The sequence below is a fragment of the Camelus ferus genome, chromosome 10 (assembly GCF_009834535.1).
Source record: "Camelus ferus isolate YT-003-E chromosome 10, BCGSAC_Cfer_1.0, whole genome shotgun sequence".
Lineage (NCBI taxonomy): Eukaryota > Metazoa > Chordata > Mammalia > Artiodactyla > Camelidae > Camelus > Camelus ferus.
This window is the reverse complement of record NC_045705.1, coordinates 21,918,596-21,940,519: the sequence shown is the minus strand read 5'-3', so window position 1 is coordinate 21,940,519 and position 21,924 is coordinate 21,918,596. Positions and strand designations below refer to the sequence as shown.

Genomic DNA, 21,924 nt, shown 5'->3' with positions numbered 1-21,924 from the left:
CAAGCTTCTGCCTGGAGCCTATATGCTTGGCTGCCAGCATTCTGGGAGCCAAGCCGGGGAAACGTCTAGGGAACCTCAACATTCCTTATGTATGGTTTCACTTTTCAGTGTGACATTTGTAATGTCAACTGTGTATGCTTTGCTGCCCCTCAGTCAGAGACTCTCTCTTTTGTCCTCTGCAGAGAATTAACTTCAAGTCTTGCATTGGGTTTGGGAAAGAACAGTCAATCATGTACTTACAGTAGGGAAGAAGATCTGGGGGTCTGACTGCATCTTAAATAGACTTTAAACCCATCCTGATTTTAGCCCTGCCTTCTCCATCCCATCAAGAGGTAGCCAATGCTACTAGTTCCTATGCCTTTGGGGCTTCTGCTACACTAACCTGGTTACTTCTCAGCTTTCCCCACTGCTGGCTTGGGATTCAGGTCTTCCAAATTTTTCAGTCAGTTACCAATGAACCATCACTTTCTAGCTTCCAATTTTTGTTGTTCTTGTTTCTTTCTCCATTCTCTTTGACCCTATTGGTTTATGCATTTTTTGTGATATCTCTTTGTCTTTTTAGGGGCTTGCATGAGGGAATGAAGGTGAGTATGTTCACTATCCTCTCTTTACCTAGAATGTCAGGGGTAGTTCTTGGCTTTTAAAAAACGAACACTTCATGGTATCTTATTTAATCTGAAACATGTGGACCACACACCTCCTATGGAAAATTAAACTTTCTCCAAAAGAAGACTCTCAAGTAATAGAAATTCATATAATTTTTCCTTTTAGACAGAAATGAGTGTGAAACTTCAGCCACCTCATAAAGTGTTAGCCTTGTGCGTCTTAATTACTCGGACAGCCCGATCATCACAGGTCTGCCTCCCCACACCGCCCACCCCTTTAAGTCAAAGACTCCTGAGTCCGTTTTCTTTAGCCTTTTAATATGTTCCAATAAGAGCTTTCAACAGGGCAGAATACATGCTTCCCTCATTATTACCAGTCCATTAAAAAATATACAAAAATCAGAGGAAGAGGAAACTCAGAGTAACAATGGTCATCATCCATTCCTGAACAATGACTATTCTTTGAAAATTTAACCCAAGTGATTTACAAAAAGGCATACTATGACACAAGAGTGAACATCGTCCTTAAGCACATTTTACTCTTCTAGAGAAGTTGGAGAGTCCTTTCTCCCATTTCTCTGCTGTACTAGAATTGAATGATTCTTTGGCTAGGAAATCAATTCTTGGTGCCAGTTTCAATGGAAAACTTTTTGAGAGGTTCTGCTGGAGAAATCTATTCTGCCAGGCTAGACTCTGAAAAATACGGATATGAAGATATCTTTTGCCCCATTTTTTTTTCACCCAGTGCTAATTTACAAGGAGACACAGAAGATTTACAGTTCTAGGAAAAATTACACCTTAAGCTCTCAGCTTTGCTCTCTTAAGCTTTGCAAAATAATAAAATGCTGGCCCCTTTCTTTTATAAACAATTTAGTGACTTAGCTCAGGCCACCTGGCAAGTCACTGGTAGGAGTGATGTGCAGTCAAGTTGTGCTTCCGTAGTTTCGCCGTTATTTCAAATGGCAGAGAACATATCCTATTCCATGAGGACAAGCAATAGTGCAGGGGTACAGACCTCCCCGAGTCCTACCTTGGGAACACAGAGGTATATCCAAGTGAGGGGCTACAATAATAATAAAAGAAAAGGCCATATTTAAGTCCAAAATTAAACAGGAAATAACCTCCCATGTCAGCCTATGTGATGGGACTGTCTAGAGCGGGTGGAAAACCAACCCTAACTGTGAGACTTGAATGACCATCCACGGCCCCATAGAGAAGCTGGTGTGGAACCTGGCATGGCCCTTCTGAACCTGACCCTGGAGTGGCGGGCTGCGCTGGGGCGAAGAGCCTGCGTGAGCGTGTCTGGGTCTGCGGCAGACCCAGGAGAGCTCTTGGAAAGCAGGGAGCAACGTGGACACCAGCGGCCGCATAACTGCATGGGCTGGTGTGCCCGTTTTCTTTTCATTCAACTTGAAAATAAAATGGACACCAGACAGCTGAACATGGAGCTGGCCAGTGGTGTTCACAGAAGAGAAAGGTTTTCAAAGACCATGATGGGGAGGGGCTTGTGAGGGTGGACAAGGGAGAGCAAAGGTCGGGAATGGGCAGAAAGCCAGCATCTCTCCTTTAAATATATCCTTCAGAATCAGCTCTTGGTGTAAGCCTGCCCTGATGTATGTGGGACCTTTTCCTTCTTATCTTCCTCCTCCTCCTCCCCCATAGTTGGTCTGAGAAACAGTGCCAGTTAAGTTTGTCAGTTTAAGCAACAGATTACTTTTTATGGGGGCCCAAAGAAGGAGGTCCCGTTTTATAGGAGTCCTTATTTTCCAGATTCAATTTCTTCTGTTACAAGTAGCCTCTGGAAGGTTCAGGACTAAGGGAGCCTCCTGAATTTATAAATAAAGACACAAAGGATTTGCCAAGCAAGGGATAAAGCCTTATTATTCTCTTAACTGGCCATAAACCTACCCGTCTGGTGATAAGATTCCAGTGGTGGGAAAGAAGCCCTGTAACCTTTTGAGGGACTCCCCAGGCACTTAACCCTGAGTAGCAGTTGCATACGGGACAGACCACTGGCTTGGTAAAATACAGAGTCATAAAAATACTCCAACAGGATTTACAATGCTCCCTCCCCCACTTCTCCAACCTGTGCCAGTCAGTGGGCTACTGTCTGTGTTCCTTCATTTCCACTGGCTTCTCCTTTTATTACAGAAGGTCAGAAGGCACTTCCATGTTGGTTTTGGACATCACTAACAGGGGCAGCGTCTAGGACATGGGACGCCGCAAATGGTAGGTCGTGCAAATGTAATGTGACTTTTCAGAGTCTTTCAGGGGAAAAAATCAATAGCCATGAAAACATAACAGCACCTGAAGCTCCTCCTCTCACAACTCTGGTTCTAGGTCAGGACTAGAAAGCCTTCGGAGCCTCAGCAAACAGCATTGTCTCCTTTCTATGAGATTCAGTTGAGTGCGCCTGAGTCGGGGCTTAGCGGCTTAGAGGTGAAGACCTTCAAGGAGAACCTCCTCACATCTTCCTGATGAGCTGGTGGGACCCAGACCTGGCTGATTAAAAAACTGAAGGAATACAGCACAAACGGTGAAGGTGGAAGAAGTACAGGTGTTTATTATGAATCAGCGTAAACCCTTTATGCCTCTGACAAAGTATCAACAAAGGCATAATCCTCAAAGGACCTCCAGGGTTTAATATTTCAAAAACACAGATAAATAGCTTACTACAGATAAATAGCTTCACCCTTTGGGTATTTCCCAGAAGCATTTGAAAAATTTCCAGGGGTTCTGTAGCAGGTGATGTGTAACCAGTACACCCCCGTTCCCGGCCCCACGGGAGAGAAATGCCCAGGGGTTGGGCGCTGGAAGGGCAGTGTGGACCCATTCAAGCTCCCTCCCAGGGACCCATCCCTCCTAGCCCTGGGGGACATCCTTAGCAGGAAGGCTGTCACCTGGGAGGTGGGGTGGAGGGAAGGCTGGGGTCAGGAAGATGGGTTTGTAGCTTTTGCCAGAAGCTGTCAGCCCATATCCCAGGAGGTGAGAGGCTTCTGGGTGGGAACTGGAACTGTCAAATTTGTGCCAATAATTAATAGGGCCCTCATTTCAGAAAGCAATGCTGTTTTTAGAAATTGGACCTAACTTTAAAAACACACAGACACACACACACACACACACACACACACAGACACAGACACACACACACCGATACACACCCACCCCCCCTAAAAAGGAATAGAAAATTTTATGCTAAAAAAAGATCCCCAATGAAACAATCAGTAGCACACTGCATCTGTGAAGTGTCCCAGCTCCCTGTAACGGTTAGGTCTCCGACGGTGGCTTCTTTCAAAGGTCATGGAGTAGGTGTTACACCCCAATCTTCATGTCCACGTTCTGCAGGTTCCGCGTCTCGTCGGCTGTCATAAACTGGTCTGTGGCCTCTGACGACTCCTTGTTCACCAAGTGCACCATCTCCTGAGACTTGCTAGCTTCTCCGTTGAGTCCACTCGACTTTCTCTCCTCCATAGCTCCGTTGCCATTGTTAATCACCAGTTTTTTCTTCTGCCCACACCTAATCATTTATAAAAATCAGATGAGAAATGGGTGCAATGATTCAGTTATCACGGTCATTGTCACTGCCACGATCACCACAGTTTATGACGGTCTGAGTATGTTTCATCTTACCGACTCTGAACAATCAGCGCTTCTCAAAGCAAGACCCCTGAGGCAGCAGCAAAAGCAGCACCTGTAAACTTGTCACAATGTAATTTCTCAGCCCCCATCTCAGGCACACTGAATCAGAAAACTCGAAGGAGGAGGGCCCAGGATCTGCGGTTTAGCAAACACTCAAGAGCTTTCTGATGTGCACTTGAGTTTGAGAATTACAACTCTGGGAAGCCAGTGTTATTATTATCCCCCTATTACAGCTGAAGGAATCCTGGGGCTCAGAAAATTCTGCAACTTGCTCCAGGTTACTCCATAAGTAACAAAAGAACTGAGATTCAAACCCTGGTGTGTCTGACTCTCAAGTTCTAACTCTCCTACCATATGATGCAATGGAAACGTCTGTCTCTCTTAAGCTCTCTAGCAGTGCCTGCAGACTCAGATAAGCCATCAACATGACGGTTATCAATCATTCTGATTTGTGTACTCAAGAAAGCCCCATGACTTCCTCTCCCAGTCAACACTTCGATGGCCTTGTCAGGGTTATGCCTGCAAGTACGGGGAAGAATGAAACAATAGTTCTCTGGAAGTGTAACTCCATACTGATTTTTCCCTTAACATTGGTTAACTGCCGTACAACCCTGGGTCTGGACGTTTGACTACCTAAGGCAAGTTGTTCACTGTTACTTTAAGAATTCTCAGTAACGTTACTTAAGATTCAAAAGCAGGTCTTCCACGGAAGAGCATGACCTTGATCTTGTCCCTGGGTCACAGCACTGCCTTACCCTGCCCAGCCTGATGTAACCCTTCCTCTTTCCTGTAACACGATCACTGCCACATGTCTAGTAAGTCAGATGTTGCTTAAACGAAAGCAAAGTTGCAGAACTTCACAACCAGAAGTGGGGTGGGGATGAGGGGAAACAGGATAGTATTTATGGGACACCTCCTGCATGCCAGGCACTTTACATGTAATTTCATGTAATCCTCACAATAATCTCATAAAGCAGCTATTATTCCCATTATACAGCAGTGGAGACTGAGGCCCAGGGAGGTTTAGTAACTAGCCAGAGGTCACAAAGCTAGTAAGACAGACAGAGTCAATATTCAAATCTAGGCTTTTATGGCCAAAAGCCTGGGCTCTGCCCAGCTCTATGCATGCTGCTAGCCATCTGGAGATGTGGAAAGAGGATGAAGGCAGAACTGTTCCCTTTGCCACTGGATATTTGGAGTCGTACAGACAAAGCTTCTATTATTCATGATCATGGGCCATTCCCTCCAGGACTGCCAAGGCCATAAACTTTAATCACTTGTTTGAGGAAGCAGAAATTATACCTCCTGAACAGGAGGTAGATCCTGTCTCCCCTGGCATGATGCGTGGTGAGGGGTGGAGGGCTGGGATGCTTGACCTGGGCTGGTCTGTGGGGCTGGGAATATGGGTTCAGTACACGTAGACAGGAGCGAGAGCTTGGACGGCCTGGTGTGGGGACCTTGCCACTGTGTCACCTGGGGCAACTCACTTAACTTCTCTGAGCCTCAGCTTTCTGATCTGTGACACCAGGCTGTTAAGAGTACCAGTCTCACAGGATTGTGAAAATCCCCTGAAACAGAGCCTGGCACTGGATACATGGGTGTGCTGCAATTTTATTTGTTGCTGTTATGAACCATGTGGGGTGAGGAAACCAGGGCCTTGGATAAACACTTAGAATAGTATCCGGAACTCAGTAAAAGTTCAGGAAACCCTCACTATCATTGTTAGTACAACCAGAGCCGTGTGAAATGGATTTGGCTTGTTTCATCTGGCTACCTCCACCCACCTTGTTATATTTACTATGAAGATGATGTAAAAAGCCAAAGGTGGAAGGCTGCTTGTGGTTTTTAAAATTCTCAGTGGGTATCCCAGGTGTTCTTTGGAGCAAAGGTGTCTTATTAAAGTCATTCCCATTTGCCTACCTCGTGGGTGCTTGAGAAGTTGGATGAACTATTGCAGGAAAGTGATTTATAATCATAAAAAATGTGTGTGCGTGGAGGTGAGTCGGGGGGGGATTCATGGTATTTCCCCAAACGAAGCTGATTTTGAAAGTGGGTAACATTTGACCTGCAGGGCTTTGCAGTGTGCGCTTGGGTTTTGTCCTGCCCCAGTTTCTCTTTGGATTTAGGTGTGTGTCTGTTTTCTGTCTGAGTTCTTTTAGGAGGGAAGGGTGATTCTCATAAATAACTCAGCTCAATATTTGATGCTCTGGGCATTTAATAAGTACTTAAAAAAAAAAAACAAGTTCTAATTTCTTCATTCTTATTAGTCACAGGAATTTTAGAAGGAACCTGAGAGCCAAGTTCGTCAGAGGGTCCCCACCTCTTCTCTGAGTCCAAGAGGTCAAGCATGTCATCCGAAGAGACACTGCTGGTGACAGCAATAACGACATAGTATCTGCGACTTAGACGTTCTGACTCCAAAGACTCTACTGAGCTGCATCTTGCCTGTTATCTCCCTTCCACGTCAATCTCAGGCATTAGCTGAAGATGCAGTGACCACATGATGTGGAAGATGCCAGACTGTTGTCTGGCCAGGAGAGGGTGGGCAGGCTGGGCAGGGCTTAGGACCCAGGTAACATACCTTTAGGGCTTTTATCTTAAAGCCTTAGTGGGGTAACTTAACAGCTGATCTTATGTCTCTTCTACCAGACAATCCTTACAGGTATTTAGAGATTTATTTTGCATCCTGTCAGAGCTGTACCATTCAATCCAATAGCTACCAGCTACATGTGGCCATTTAAATTCAATCTAATTAAAATGAAATAAAATTTAAAATTCACCTTTTTAAGGTAAACTAGCCACAGTATGAGTGCTCAGAAGCCACAAGTTAGTTAGTGGTTGTATATTAGGGCAGAGTGGAACATTTCCGTCAACACAAAGTTCTACGGGACAGCTCCATTGTAGAGGGCAGAAGCAGGTTGGGTGAGCTCAGAATACAGTGAGCTAGGCTGCAGCTTAAAAGAAGGAAGGCATTTCTAAATCGTGGAGCTTTATGGAGGAGACATACCAAGCACAGGGTGGATGGCTGTCCTCTTGAGTGAACAGAAAAGACAGTTATTCCTATGAGAGTGAATGCCAGCAAATTGCATTTTCTGTACAATCAGTGCAGAAATATTTCCTTAATCACTCCTGTTTTGTGAAGCCTTCTCTGGCCAGGTCCTGACTTTTCTTCTCTTCTTCATATAAATCAGATAAATTCTTTAAGGGAAAAGCACCTAACTTCTTCTCTTGGGCCTCATTCAATATCTACCAACTCAACTGACTCCTAAGACAATTGTTGGCTCTTAAAGACAGTGAATAAAGCTATGCTTTCCACTGGAAAGGTGCAATTCACCGACTCTGGTTATAGGAGGAACAGCAAGGAAAGATGATGTGGGTTATGACAGGGATGGAAAAGCTAAGGAAATAGCAGGACCCCTAAATCTGCATCTTTAAGATGATGTGACTCACAGGTCACTTGGTCATGGAAGTTCACAGTCAACTCTCAAACCTCAGCTTCAGCAATGAATGCTTTTCCACTTTCAGCCGTTATCTGTAATTCATGTGACAGTGGCCGGCCCAATGTATGTTCTCAATGCACTTAGCTAACTCAAATTCAGCAGGCCAATCCTGCCACAAAACCTCAAGATTCTCGTAGGGAAGGAAGAACCCTTTCCGTTTTAGCCTCCTCATCCCCCTCTGCAGCGCTGACGGCCAGAGCCGCCACGCCAAAGACGCTGGCTGGATAAATGAGTGCCTGTTGTAGGCCTCTTATCTCCAACCAAACTTTCTTTGAGGAAAATAGCATTCTGTATCCCTCTAAAAGGCAACACTCCAAGCAGAAAGGCGCCAGCCTTTTAAGAGGATTAGAGCTGGGCCAGCAGCTTTAGAAACACAGTGCACATTCAGGGGCCGGTGCAGCCGTTAACCACCCTTTAACTGCGTGGCAAATCTGTTTTCGATGATCAAATCAGGACCTGGTAATTTACGGCATCTCAGCAGCTACTTTCCCAGTGAGATACTCGCTGTGCTGGATCCCGCGCGTCCCTGTTTGCCTGTTGCTAGGGTGACCGCTGGTCTTGGGAGGAGGGGGAGGGCAGCAAGGGGGCCCGTTTTTTGCTGCAGATATGATGGGAAGCGACGCGGGAGCTAAGGAGCCACGCTGTAGGGCCTCCAGCTGCTCTGGGGACAGCTGCGATGCTTCCCTGAGGTCTCCTCCGCACTGACAGCATCTGGGGCCACCGTTTCTCTGGTGACAAGTGCGAAGCTTACGGACTATATCCGTGAGCAGGAGTGGTGTATTCTAGGGCCCGGAACACAAGGACTGAGTTCCAACAATAGGAAATTCATATTTAATTGAGTGAGAGTAATCAAAGGGGAAACATGGAGGCCGAGGGAAAATATAAAGGCTCTTTGTAAAGGCTCCCTCAAGTTGCATTATTTCAATTCAACTAAAAAAAAAAAAATCTCTTTCCATTTAGTCATGGGCGCTTTTCTAGGAGGTCTTTCAGATTTCTTTTCCTAGTTTTCCTTCCTTATGCAATCGGCTATCGTGACTAATTTTTTTTTTTATTCTGCCCTCAAAGGTTCAGAGAGCAATATAGCTGTTTGACTTTCAAAGCCCTTTCATTAACTTGTACCAGCGTCAGGTGGCATTATTTGCTTTCCTCAGATAAGCACCAGCTGCACACGGCAATGGAATTAGCTGTTTCCTGCTTTCCAAAAGCCAACAGGAAAGATTCCAGAATTTTCTCCAAGTCTTTTCCCAAATAAAGGGGCATTCTGTGGCCTGTTAGATGATTTATTGATACGATAAAGGATGGTCCCGTGTGGAAATACGATTTTTTTACCTTATAAGAAAAAAAACCTCAAGGGATGTTTATGAAAGGTTTAAAGTTCCTCTCCATTCGCTTGGAGAAAAATCATGCATCTTTAAAGCATCTCAAATAGGGAATTTACTCTTAGGTTCTGGAGTAAGTTCATTTCCTCTGATGCTAGAATTACTCTTTTACTTCACTTTAGGTGGCGGAATTTCTGAGCAGGGTCATAGCTCAATCAGGTGTACACATTGTATAAATTCCAAAATGATAGGCTTTGGTCCAGGTAGGGAGACAGGGGGCCTTAACAAAATGAAAACAGCCGACATGCCAGTTCTAGGGAGTTGACTGTCTTTGTTCAGACTTTCCTAAGGAAAATTCTTCATTGTTTCATAGACCTCACTCTCAGGGAACTCTTCCTAGGCCATAACCTGAATCTTTTCAATGGCAGCTTCCAGAAAATAGAAAACAGTGTCATTACAAAATACGAACAACAAACAAACACACAAACCCAATGCCTGCTTTAGGGAAGGGTTCTAGAAGTTTCTATGGGCTTCAGACAGGCGAAAGGGCCAATTTCTGAATCTCCGTAACAGCGTTTCCGTGAGCTATGACTACACTTAATAAATATTTGCTTAATGACTCAATGAATGAATATATTCTTTCATGCCTTCCTGGTGAGATATTTCACAACTTTCATCAGATAAAGTCCCCATGGGTTTCACCCGGCCTCCCCCCAAATTAAGAAGCACAAAAGATTCAACCATTATTTAAAAACAGATGTTCAAATACTCACAGCCTCGTTTCTCTAACAAGCATCCAGAACAGGGCTTCCTGAACTGTACTGCCCGCATGAATCCTTATCAAAGGGGCCTGGGGTCTTATCAAAACACAGACTCTGATACGGGCGGTCTGGGGTAGGGCCTGAGCCTGGCATTCTGCATTTCTCACAAGCTCCTATGGTGCAGAGGCTGCTGGTTCCGGGGGCTACACTCTGAGCAGCAAGGACATAACGCCTCAATTTTTTTTTAAATTGAAGTGTAGTTGACTTACAATATTCTATTAGTCTCAGGTGTACAACATAGTAATTCAATAGTTTTATAGAGTATACACCACATAAAATCAATGCAAAATATTGGCTATATTCCCTGTGTTATATATCTTTGTAGCTTACCTACTTTACATTTAGTAGTTATACAAAGTGGTTTTTTTTTTTTTAAATAAGGTTCTTTAATAGCCTCCATTTAATTGGTTTATTTGTTCTTCATAAACTGACAACACAAGCCTAAGTTTAAACGATGCCCTTTCAAAGCTGAAGGCCCTGAGGACCGTCCCCTTACCTTCTCCGACTGTTGACCGCGATGCACACCGCGAGGATCAAAGCCAGGGCCAGGAGGGATGCCAAGATGATCAGCCACTCTGGTGTGAGTGAAGCAAAAGGCACGCGTGAGCTTGGGGAACACACTTTGTGAAAACAAAAATGCACTTTATAAATGGACCTGGTCCAAACAAGAATTACAGTCAGCTCTGCACATGGGTCTAACCAAAGGTCCAGCCAATAATCAGGTAATACTGGAGGAATAATTTTGCTATATAGGTCTTTGTCCAACAGGTCTCTTGTTTTCATCTCTTATCATCAGTCAAGATTTCCAAGACCCTCCGGGAGAAACACGTTTCCAAAAAAGTGCAGATTAACCTGTGGAAACCTGTAGATGCCTTTGGGGCATTGTTAAGTAGGTTAAAGGGGTATTCCTTAAAAGGAACATTCTTCTCCTGTATGAGAGCATTCAGCTTACATTTTACTAAGGAATGAAAGCAGAGGCCATATACTAGGGGGTGGGAAAAAAGACATTCCCGTGGAGGGCTGAACTTGTGTGCATTCACTGTTAGGGGGGGTTCTTTGGCAAAACTTGTCAAGCATCTTCAAAATGTCCATGCTTCTGATCCAGGAATTTACAGGACCTCAGAATTAGCTATACAGATATTTATTTCTGTGCTATTTATAATAGTGAAAGTTGGAAACAACCTACTATTCAACAGTAAAGGACTGGTTAAATTAATGAGGGAACATCCATTGTATTGCGTACTAAGATACAGGAGGAGTGTATGCAATGACACTGGAAAGCTGTGGCTGATCAGTTGGGAATGTAGTATATGGTATAATTATGGGTTTGTATGGAAATTGCATTGAAAAGTGACAGCAAGGACGTACATGAACATGGTAACCGTGGTGTTTATGGATGATGAGGTAGATAATAAGGGACTTATATTTTTACCCTTCTGAAAATGTCTCCAATAATTAATAGGTTACTTGTAGACCAATAAAATGTCATATACGTGTTTTAAAACCAAGCTTTAGTAGCATTAAAATATGACTTGACAATTTGAATAAATTTAGTTGCAAAGTGGGTTGAATATCCATGCAATGAACTAGAGCTTAAGGAACAAGGAAGATGGGAAGTCATTCATTGTCCATTCTTCTTTGGGAATCTTGATTCTCCTCTGACTTCCTGCTCAGTCCTGCCTGATCTCTACCTGGTGAGGTGAGTTTGGGGAGGAAGGTAGAGTCAGGAGATGGGGAGGCTGACAAGAAGGTACCATTTCTGTTCTTTCCCTGGGTTTCTAGCCCTGAGATGCTCTGTATTCACTCTGACTAGAGCTGGGAAAAATCCTGCTGCCTGGTTATAGCTAACTGCGTCCCACTCACCCCACCTTCTCAGCCCACTCCGCCTTTCCACCTGCTCAGCTCAGACAAGCCAAGGCAAAGTGACGAGGCCCCCACCATGTCCTTCCCTCTCCCCCAGGAAGGCTCAGTTTGGAGACCTCTGGAGAGGGGAGAGTTTACAAATTTGTAAAGAATAATTTACTACCCTAGGAAAAACCTTCCTTTTTTGTAACCCCTCCCTTTACAAATGCTCAATTTTGAGCCCAAATCAAATAAACAATGCCTCAAATCTTGATGCTCGAGGGAGCCAGGTGGCCCAGCCCTCTCCCTGCAGGCGTCTCCCTCTCTCCTGTCTGGATCGGTACAGACTGCCCCACGAGAAAAAGTAGCTTGGGAACCATAAGATTTTTCACTCCACTCAACACACATGACCCTTGTATCTCCTCACTGTCTGCGAAGTAAGAGGAAAGTTACATACTTCACCCCCAAACCCAGAAATAAAGAAGGAACTGGACTGGGATAAGAAGGCCCTGGGGGTGATGTGGAGTCCTCAGGGGGCCACTCATCTGCGAAGGAAGCTTTAGTAACTAACATGGTGCTTACTTTGCGACAGGCCAGGGACAGCTCTGAATATGAGCTCTGCCAACCTATGGGACAGAGGCCAGAAGGAAGCTTCAGTCCTCTCCTACCAAGAGGCTGTGGTGCTCTCAGTCACCCTTTAGCTTGCAGGTTCAAGGTTAGACATTTAGGAGAATGTGCTTTCCAACTGGCCTCTTCTTCCTTTCTAGGACCTCCAGACAGACCTGCTTTTAGCATCTTTTTTTCTTGCTTCACAGCTCAAAACTCACCTGGAATTTGAGGTTTCCGTATAGGACCCGAGGTGGTGTTTGCCCCGCCTTCTTGACTCCCACTTGAGTGTCCTAAAGAGAAAAACGACATCTCTCAACCAAAATTTGGAACTCAGAACCACGAGTTCCTTACAGAGCCAACCTCTATGTGTTGCATCACTGCAAAACTATTTATAGATTCAAGCCACTGACATTATAATGTGTTACACGAAAGATTATCTGCCCAGAAAAGTTTGGTTTGATTAAGGCTAAGGCTTGGAAATGTTATTTTTCAACAAGAGCACGAGAACTCTCAGCGGCAGTACTGTGCAGTGTTTAAGAGGCTGTGGGGCAGGACGGCGCCGGATTCGAGTCCTACCTCTGCTAGGTCAAGTCATCCCTCTCCAGGTCTCAGTCTTCTTGCTCATAAAATGGGGTAACAATAGAATCCACTTCCTCATCACTTTACAGAGGTTTAAAGAAGTGTGCAAGAATGGTGATCGTGTACAGTTTACTATTTTCGACTTTTAATTTAGGACCTTGCTACTCAAAGTGTGGTCCCTGGACAGGCAACACCACATGGGAGCTTGCTAGCAGTACAGAGTCCCAGGCCTCACCCCAAACCTCAGAAGCCTCATTTTAACAAGACCTTTAGGGGACTCAAAGGCTCCAAATAGTCCAAAGCAAATCTAAAAATTACATCCAATATCTTCAGTAGACACAGGCATAAATATTAAAAAATAAGGATTTGGGGCAGATGGCAGGGGAAGGGGTTGGCAATGGTCCTTTCTGTCTGAACAAAATCACCCTAATGAGAGTACCGGCTAATATATTCCTGCAACATGCATTGTCTTTTGAAGACAACATTTTCTACTGCCACAAAACCAACTAAGGAGACAAAGAAAGAATCTCAGACTGAAAGGAAGCAGGAAGTATCGCAAGATAAAGAATCCACAAGTCAGAACCAGAGGTTCATCAAAACCAGGGGTGAATCATGTTTTACAAGAAACTTCTAAGACATCTTGTGAAGAGACGCACCCAAATGAAAGCTTTGGTTTTTGTTTGTATTTTGTGTGCATGTGTGCTTCCTTCACTGCTTCAAAACAAAATGTGAAACATCCCCACTGAAATGAACTCTTTTGCCCTACCCAGTGGGAACCCACTGCAGAATTCTGAGGGCTCCCAAGGAAAGAAAATAACCCAGGAAGTCTGTCTGGCTAGTCAGTGGATGGAGATGATCAGGACTTCAATGAAAAGCTTTTCTCAGAGAGTCAGACTGTCGAAGGTGCACAGTGGACACTGAAATTTTGTTAACTCCCGTCATTTTGGATAGAAAGGCTCCTGTTCATGCAATTTGATGTTCTTGTTAAACTCAAAACAGAGGAAAACAGATTCTACCGGACATTTGGCTGTTTCAACATGCCATCTGGACAGTGGCCTTTTGCTTCACAAACCTCAGAAGGAGTCCAAAGGGTTTTCTGTAGTTGCCTCCCAGTGGCCTTGGCCATTGGCAGGTGTTTGCCTGCACAGGTCATAGGATATTTGCCATCTAAACTGGAGATCTTTGGCCTTGAAAACCACCTAAGAGGTACAACCACTCTTGCTGGTCTGTCTCTGACTCACAGCAGCCTCTGATAATTGAAAGGGAGGCCATTAATGCATCATAATCTCTTTATTAGGATTAAAAAAAAAAGTGCTCCCAGCAAGGAAAGATCTGGGTGTGTGTGCGGCCAGATGAAACCTCCCGTTTGAACAACAGACACCTGCACAGGAGTCAAACAAAAGAGACCGTTCCCGCCCACCTGATTTTCACTTCAAACAAAAGCAGAAGATGGACCGGATACACCGGTCTTGCCTTGCACCCTAGAGGTCTGCAAACTAGCCGGAGCTGGGCTGGCTGGGAAAGCAGGTTCTGCAAAGGGGATGCTCAACACTGCAGCTGGGAGGTGAGATCCAATCTGAGACATGTGCACAGAGATAATTCAACTGGCTGGTGCGACTGTGAGGCAAAATAGCCTAGGATAGTGCTTCTCAAACTTTACTGCACATACGAACCACCTAGTGGGGCTGGGTGGGGTAGGTCTGGTTAAAATGCGGCTCTTGGTTCAACTGGTCCAGGATGGCTGGGGATTCTGCAGTTCCAGCCAGCTCTTAGGTGATGTCCCTTGCCGTTGGTCCTAGGACCACACGTGGAATAGCTGGGGTCTCCTGATTTTAGAGAGCATTGTCTTGCAGTAATAACTCCAAATTCAGATCATTTTCAAAATCCTTTCATATTCCTGATACCTCATGCTTTTCATAAGAACTCTAGGAGGTAATGGAGGCTGGTGTTCCAATCTCATTTTTACTAGTAAAGAAGTTATGGCTGGGAAAGGCTAAATGCCCCACCCAAGGCCCCCAGAGAGCCTGGGACTTCTGTCTTTATTTTAGAAGCGTTTCTACTGAGTCCCCTCACCCCTGTGCTCTTCTTACATAATAGGTCATTACTGAAGTCACCATGTAAATATCCATCTTCATATTTGCTTTAAGTGTCTGAACTTTAAGCCTAGAGGCAACCCTCCTCCCACTTAGGCATGAAGGGGACAGTAGTTCATATGGATCACCTGACTTGCCTGGGGTCACCTGGACTGGAGATGCCAGGGAGACCCCAGTAAGACAGCACCAGCAGAACCTCTCAGTAGCCCCAGTGTCAGTGGTCACACGTAAACCTGCCTCATGGCAGACTTTTGCTGCCTGAAGTCATATTTCTAGGGGTGTGATCAGTACAGTAATTACAGCAGTAATAATGGTCATTACAGAGTACTTTCTCCAGATCATGCTTCTGAGAGGCAAAACAAATCCCTGGGGCTGGGAACCTGGCTTCACCTCCCAGCTCACTAGTCATGTCAACTCAGCCAGGTAACTTAGCTTCTCTGAGCTTGAGTTTCCTCATCTGTAATATTGGGATAATAATAGGACTGACATAATTAAGTGAGTTAATCATAAATGAAATATATGAAATCGCTGATATTTGACTGTTGACCTATAGAAACGGCAGTTTCATATCGTCCAACTTAATACATGCAAAGTGCTTAGAACAATGCCGCCAGCACACAGGAAATTCTCAACGAATGCTAGCTATTATGCCATGTGCTGGGGGTTATGCTAAATACTTTATAAGTATATCATCATTTAGTCTTTAAAACAATGCCCTGTGACAATTATTATTACCCCAGTTTTATTGGTTAGGAAATTGAGTCTTAGATCCTTTAAATAAGGCCCCCAGTTTACATATGGAGGAGCTGGAATTGAACCCAGGCCATTCTTATGGCAAAGTCTATGTTTTTATTCACTCTAGTGTAATGCAGTGTTAAACTGGACAGCCTGCTTGATTCTTTCTGATCCTTTCAGATGGAAGAATTATCTTGAAAGCGGTGGTTGTCAAAGTGGAGTCCCTGTCCCAGCAGAATCAGAATCACCAGGGCACTTGTTAGAAATCCATGCTCAGGCACCACCCCAGACCTACTGAATCGGAAGCTTTAAGGATGGGGGCCCAGCAATGTGATTTAGTAAGCTCCCTCTGAGATTGTGATGCATCCAAAGAAAAATATGAGAACAATTTTTCAGGAGACACTGACTCATACATACTTCATTCATAATCAGCAGGTTCCATGGTGAAAACAGAAAATAACTCAATAAATAAAGCAGCTCAAACTCACCAGCTGATTCAGATCCGTCAGTGGTATGAGACCTCTCGCTGGAGTCAACCGGTGAGACTTGGTCATCTGGAAGAAGCAACGAGGGAAGATTCAGTACTGTGTTCAGGTACGCTGCATCTGTGTTTTCATACAGCCCATCACAAAGTGTAGTCTTTCAAAGGTAACCAAAGACGATGACAAATGAGCTTTGCATGGGTCCATGATATTAATTACTGTTCATTGCTGAATCCACTGATGAGTGGGCCAGAGCTTTAATCAAAATTTTAAAACCTGGGACAGCACAGACCATCAAAGATAACCATAGGAAGTGTGGCTTTAGTAGAAACTGTAACACTTTAACAAAAATATTATAGTGTCTTTGCAGGTCTGATGGTGGGATTTGATACTATATCTTTGAAATAAGGACTGTATGCTTTGGATTATGATAAATGTGATTACTGGGGACAGGTGTACTCTGTGGCTTAGGGCATGAGACATTTAAAGAGATTTCTTTGAGGCAGGAAATAGAAAAAGGTTTTGATGTGCAATAAAGAATATTGGAGTTGAAGTATATAAAGATTCAAAGAGAAAAGTCAACTGCTTATTTAGAGAAAAAGAATCTGAAAATAAGTGAAAAAGAAATGGGGAAATGATAAGTAACATGTGACTAAGGTGTCCCTGGTTATTAGAATATGTTTCAAATAATAATACTTTTCAAAAATTAAATCTATATTTTTAATATTGGAAGTTAATGTGGTCCCATATCCTCAAATATCCATCACCAAAAGGCTTTTGATTGAGACAAGTTCATGAATTGCCAAAATCTGAACCTGCAGGTCAAATTTGGACTCAACATATGGAAACTCACTCTTCTCCCTTTTCCCCACACATTTCCCAAAACTATAATGGCATCTTAAAACAAAACAGGACAATAATTTCATAAAATGGCTATAGTCACCCATTATGAAAAGTACATATAAGGAATATACAGTAATCTGATCATCACCATTTCCTTGATTAGAGTAGGTGAAGATTACCTGTAATCTCTCATGTAATTGTATAGAGGAGATAGATTGCTTTGTTCTTTGGTTGATGGTAAGAATAACTGAAAATAGCATTTGCTGAAAGATGACACCAATACTGCCCCCACCACCACCACCATCACAGTCACCGCCACCACCACCACCATCACAGTCACCACCACCACCACCACCATCACCACCGTCACCACCATTACCACCACTACCACAATTCCAAATGTTTACATTGTATGGGAAGAAATGAGCCTTATCCAAGTGTTTTGGAAGAAAACCAAGGATGAGAGTCAGATCATTTACCCATGGAGAACAACGGAAAGTCTGTACCACCGCAGGATGTAGAAGGAATCAGCATATGTAAAAATCAGTTTTGCGGAGAACACTTTATTTACTAATAAATAGTCTATGTAATCCTTCTAGGCTACTGTGACTATTAAAATTGCCATTTAAAATCTAAATTCATTAGGCTACATAACAGGTCTTATTTTGCCAAGAGAAACCAGGCAGTGCTTTAAGATTCATTTCTCCCGAAGAATACCGACCACACTACTTGGAATTTTGAATAAACCGAGAGCAGAATCATGCTGCATAAAGAGCCAGTGGATGTAAGGGGATTTGTCTTGCTAATATTGCTGAGGTTAGTATTTTTAAAACCTGTTTTCCTTGAAGCCCTGGGGTGGGCAGCCCAGAGGGGAGAGGCTGAGCATGTGGCATTCTGGGTTTCTGTCTCCACATCAGTTAGAGCGCCAATGATGTTATCTGTTTTAAATACTGGGTTCTCATAAGATCTATCCTTCTTTTGAGGTGGAAGGGGCAGGGAAAGGACCAATGCTGCTACATATGTACATACACACTCACATAAATACATATACATATATATTTAAATAATATGTCTTAATGGTTGAGTGTAAAAAAAACACCTGAATAACTGCCATCAGGAGGGAGAGTTCGGTTTTAGTTTCTTAGCCAGATCAGGTATTTTGCAGTTCTGTTTTCTTCAGTGTTAGTTTCTTAATGCAAATGAAGAAACACAGAAAAGTCAAGTTGGGAGGACTGCTTATTTGAGGAAAAAGGTCTCATTCTTACACTAGGTTCATGTCCATCTTAACTGAATAAGTCATCTTCAGTCATCTCTTTGCCATCACAAGAGAAACGATGCCTGTTCATTAATAGGAGATTAAATCGTATTAAGTGTGTATCTTAACTGGAAAAGGTTATCCATAAGCCCTTCACCAAAAGTATATTCACCAATCCATCACCAGTAGAAGAAAATAATTTCAGAGCAAAGACATCAGTATATAGAAATTATTTACAAGTTGGGTAAAACCTTACTAATGGGTGGCATATGCTGAATCAAATGAAATTACTAATATTTGGCTACTTTGACTGACATATGATTCAACTTAACATATCATAAGATCAGAAACAAGACAAAGAAGGAAATTCTACCATAACAACCAAGTCAAAAAAATAAATGGAAGTTACACAAGCAAATAAAAGCATTATTTATCTAAAGGAAGTCTGTTCACTTGCACACTACAATGATGATCTGTGATGAAAGCCGTTCCTGGGTCACAAATCAGTCTCGTCACAGCCTACACAAGAGAATGTCCCCTGTAATAAGAAAGTGTGTTGTTTTTCCCTATTGAGAAAGCAAATCAGATAACAGATGGCCAAATTACCTGATAAGGAATGATCAAGATTAGAGGTGAAATCTCCAAGAACAGTAACTCCGGTAACTCCAGGGGACTCAGGCTCAGTAGGGGTCACTGGGAGGAGGGTTGTGTACTCATTTGTGTCTGGAGAATGAGGAGTATAACCTTCCACTGAAGTGGCTGAGTCGTCAGGAAGATTTCCACCTCTTCTTCCACCTCTGCCATCATTCCTATCTGTGTGAAGGTGGAATTAATGGTAAACCCACTTTTGTAAGAACACCACCCATCATATGCTTGTCTTCAGAATGTGCAATTGCTGCAAAAGCTTGTCGCTTGTTATTTGTGAACACGGAGCAAAAGACAGGGAGGTTTGTTACACCACTGGGCAGAATCAATATTTTGCAATCAACACCACCTGGATATTACTCAATGGAAGAGATTTTGGTGATCTTAATACCCAGAAGAGACATTTGTTACAACAACCGCCTGGGTTATTAAAATAAGGTTTATGCCGCTAGAACTGTTACCTTGAAGTCAACCCAAGTACCAGATAATCTTGAGCTCTTACTCTACTGGACCACCACCTTTGATGAAGTGGAAGGTAAAACTGAACTGAAAGGTAAAATTATGCTGCCTGCAACTGGAATGGCCAATGAAAAGTTTCAAAGACCAGAGGCTTTGATTATTCTTTCCTTGGCCATTTCACACGGCTTCTTAGTCACCAGCATCATGGATTTATGGTCCAGAGGATAAACAGCAAAGTAATATTACTAATGCCAGGAAATCAGAGCATGACATAATTCAGACCTTTATACCAATTGTAAATCATACATAAGCGATGTTATGTGTAAACCAAGCCACTAACTCTGGATTTGAAGAAGCCCAGTCTTTAAGATTAAAAAATAGAGTTTGCCTTTAATGTACAATAGTTTCTAACAGGTCTACAAGCAGAAAAATCAGAGACCCATCACCAGCCACACCTTCTGATCAGAAGTATCAGCATAACTGCAGCCAACTGATGTCCCTCCACCAAAGACACTGCAAAGGCACCCATAATTCATTGATTTCTTTTTTTTTTCACTAGCTGAAGCCACCTGGGCTTTACAGTCCTTACTGCTAGATGTTGGAGCAGAAGTCGTCGGGTGCTCTTTATCTTCTTCCAAGCCTCCGTGTGATGTAGAGAAGCTCAGAGTATCACTCCACTCTGTTTCAATGAGGGATGAATCTGGTATTAATTTGGAGCCATGAAACAAATCCTCTGTTATCTAGCTACAAGTGTCAGATGGGTAGGTGCGTAGGAATACCAAGGTTTGGGCATGCCATTCTTCTCTGATTGACATAAATGCACAACAGATTTCTGCTTTGCCCCTAGTTGGCTTTGCTTTTCAGTATAATCAACAAGGTCAAGTGCCAAGGTGACACCTGAGCCAAAACTTTGTCCATCCTGGATCATTGTGGCCCAATTATAGCACTTCTTCCTGTCACTCGGGAAAACCAGAGAGCACAGAGACAAAGAAAAAGGAACGTGTGAATCCCAGTGTTCCTATTAACCATCAAGAGCACCTAGCTATGTGTCAAGACACGTGACGGTAGAGAAAATAAACACCATCATAGCGGATAGCGTATTTGTCACCACAAAAGAGGAAGAAGTTTATCTAGAATTACTTGCTCAAGTAACTCAGACCAAATTTATACAAGGAAACACTTAAATCTCTTCTGAAGAATATTAAAGTTATCATCGTACTCAGTTATTAGGTTTTTGATCTCATCTGTGGATGCGGATTCTCATCACTGAGCTGAAACACCAGGAAACTCTTATCTGGGCAAACACAGGGCCCTCGCTGATATGCACAATTTCATGTTGAATCATTGCCCGTATCTGAAAAAGCTTTGATTGTTCTCAGTTAATTTCTTTTGTGTTCTTCTAAGAAACATACCAACCTCTGAGTTACAGGTGCAAGCACTCCATAAAGCACACCACTAAGCACACCATGTCCACCACCAAGTAAATATTACAACCAGGAGAGAGACATTCACCAAATCCCAAACTCAACTGCACAGCAAAAGTCAACAAGGACATAAAGTAGGAATACAAAACCCTTGACTGGCAAGGACCACTTTTAGGCTTATCTGCATCTCCTTTGATGCTTAACACTGGGCTATTTACATTCCTGACGATCAACACATGCCTGTTAATTTTTCCTTTTGCCTAAAAGGGCTCACATGGAAAGACTCTGCCCATTATGTAAGACCTACTTAATTCTGGATTTCTTTCATATTCTGTCAAGAAATTATGAATGGGTGATCTCCAGGATAGCCCTGTAAATGTAGTGGGCATTAAGGCTACTAGAAGTTTAGCACTGTTTCTACCATGATGATAGGAGGAGACATGAGCAAATGCTCCTCTTTTGTTCCCTGGCCCTGCCATCTATGTCAACTGTCAACAGCAAGCCTTGCTCCTCCTCTGTGACCTGATGTGATTTCCCTACTCTCCACCACTATCTGGCCCCAAAATATCTTTTTACAACCATCAAAACGTCCTACCCCTATTCTGCATTGACTGAAAGATGGGAATCAAAAGGAGCTGGTCAGTTAAAACGTAGAGAAACCACCGTCTGAGCTGTGGTCTTGGGTTTCACTGACATTACTACTCAGAGAATGAATGGAGTCCCACACCCTTTTTAGTTTTTTTTTAACATAAAATCATTGACTCTGGGAAGCACCAAGAATGGAGGTATAATCAGGTTTAAAGAATTCATCAAGAAAATATAGACAGTGAAGACAGCTTTTACGTTCTGAGCTGAGCTGAGCTACGTAGCACTGAGCGAGCTGTTCCACCACCAAGCTCTGCACCAGGGTCCACGGGAGCAAGAGCTGAAGCAGGAATACAGGTCAATAAGGACACTGGAGGAGGGTATAGCTCAGTGGTAGAGTGTGTGCCTAGCATGCACTAGGTCCTGGGTTCAATCCCCAGTACTACCATTAAGATAAATAAATAAACAAACAAATAAATAAAGAGACTG

General features: G+C 43.3%; 1 protein-coding gene and 1 long non-coding RNA gene across 11 annotated transcripts in view; one reads left to right on the top strand and one right to left on the bottom strand.

Annotated features, from left to right (window-relative positions):
• Window positions 1–902: 902 nt before the first annotated feature.
• Window positions 903–21,924, bottom strand: part of CD44 (CD44 molecule (Indian blood group)) — an 84,999-nt gene continuing 63,977 nt past the window's right edge. For 7 of the 10 annotated variants that reach the window (XM_032488447.1, XM_032488450.1, XM_032488448.1 and 4 more), the window contains 6 exons: window positions 20,016–20,105; window positions 18,929–19,135; window positions 16,231–16,296; window positions 12,554–12,625; window positions 10,381–10,459; window positions 903–4,122 (listed from right to left, as the gene is read on the bottom strand). In XM_032488447.1, the coding sequence (XP_032344338.1) occupies window positions 3,918–4,122; window positions 10,381–10,459; window positions 12,554–12,625; window positions 16,231–16,296; window positions 18,929–19,135; window positions 20,016–20,105 (719 nt within the window). In that variant the 3' untranslated portion in view covers window positions 903–3,917. The remainder of the gene's footprint in view (window positions 4,123–10,380; window positions 10,460–12,553; window positions 12,626–16,230; window positions 16,297–18,928; window positions 19,136–20,015; window positions 20,106–21,924) is intronic. The other 3 variants (XM_032488449.1, XM_032488455.1, XM_032488456.1) reach the window with 2 other exon arrangements.
• On the top strand, window positions 14,140–21,883 carry LOC116666343. The gene is made up of 3 exons (XR_004323150.1): window positions 14,140–14,478; window positions 16,175–16,336; window positions 19,986–21,883. It is a non-coding gene; the product is annotated as an uncharacterized LOC116666343 (long non-coding RNA).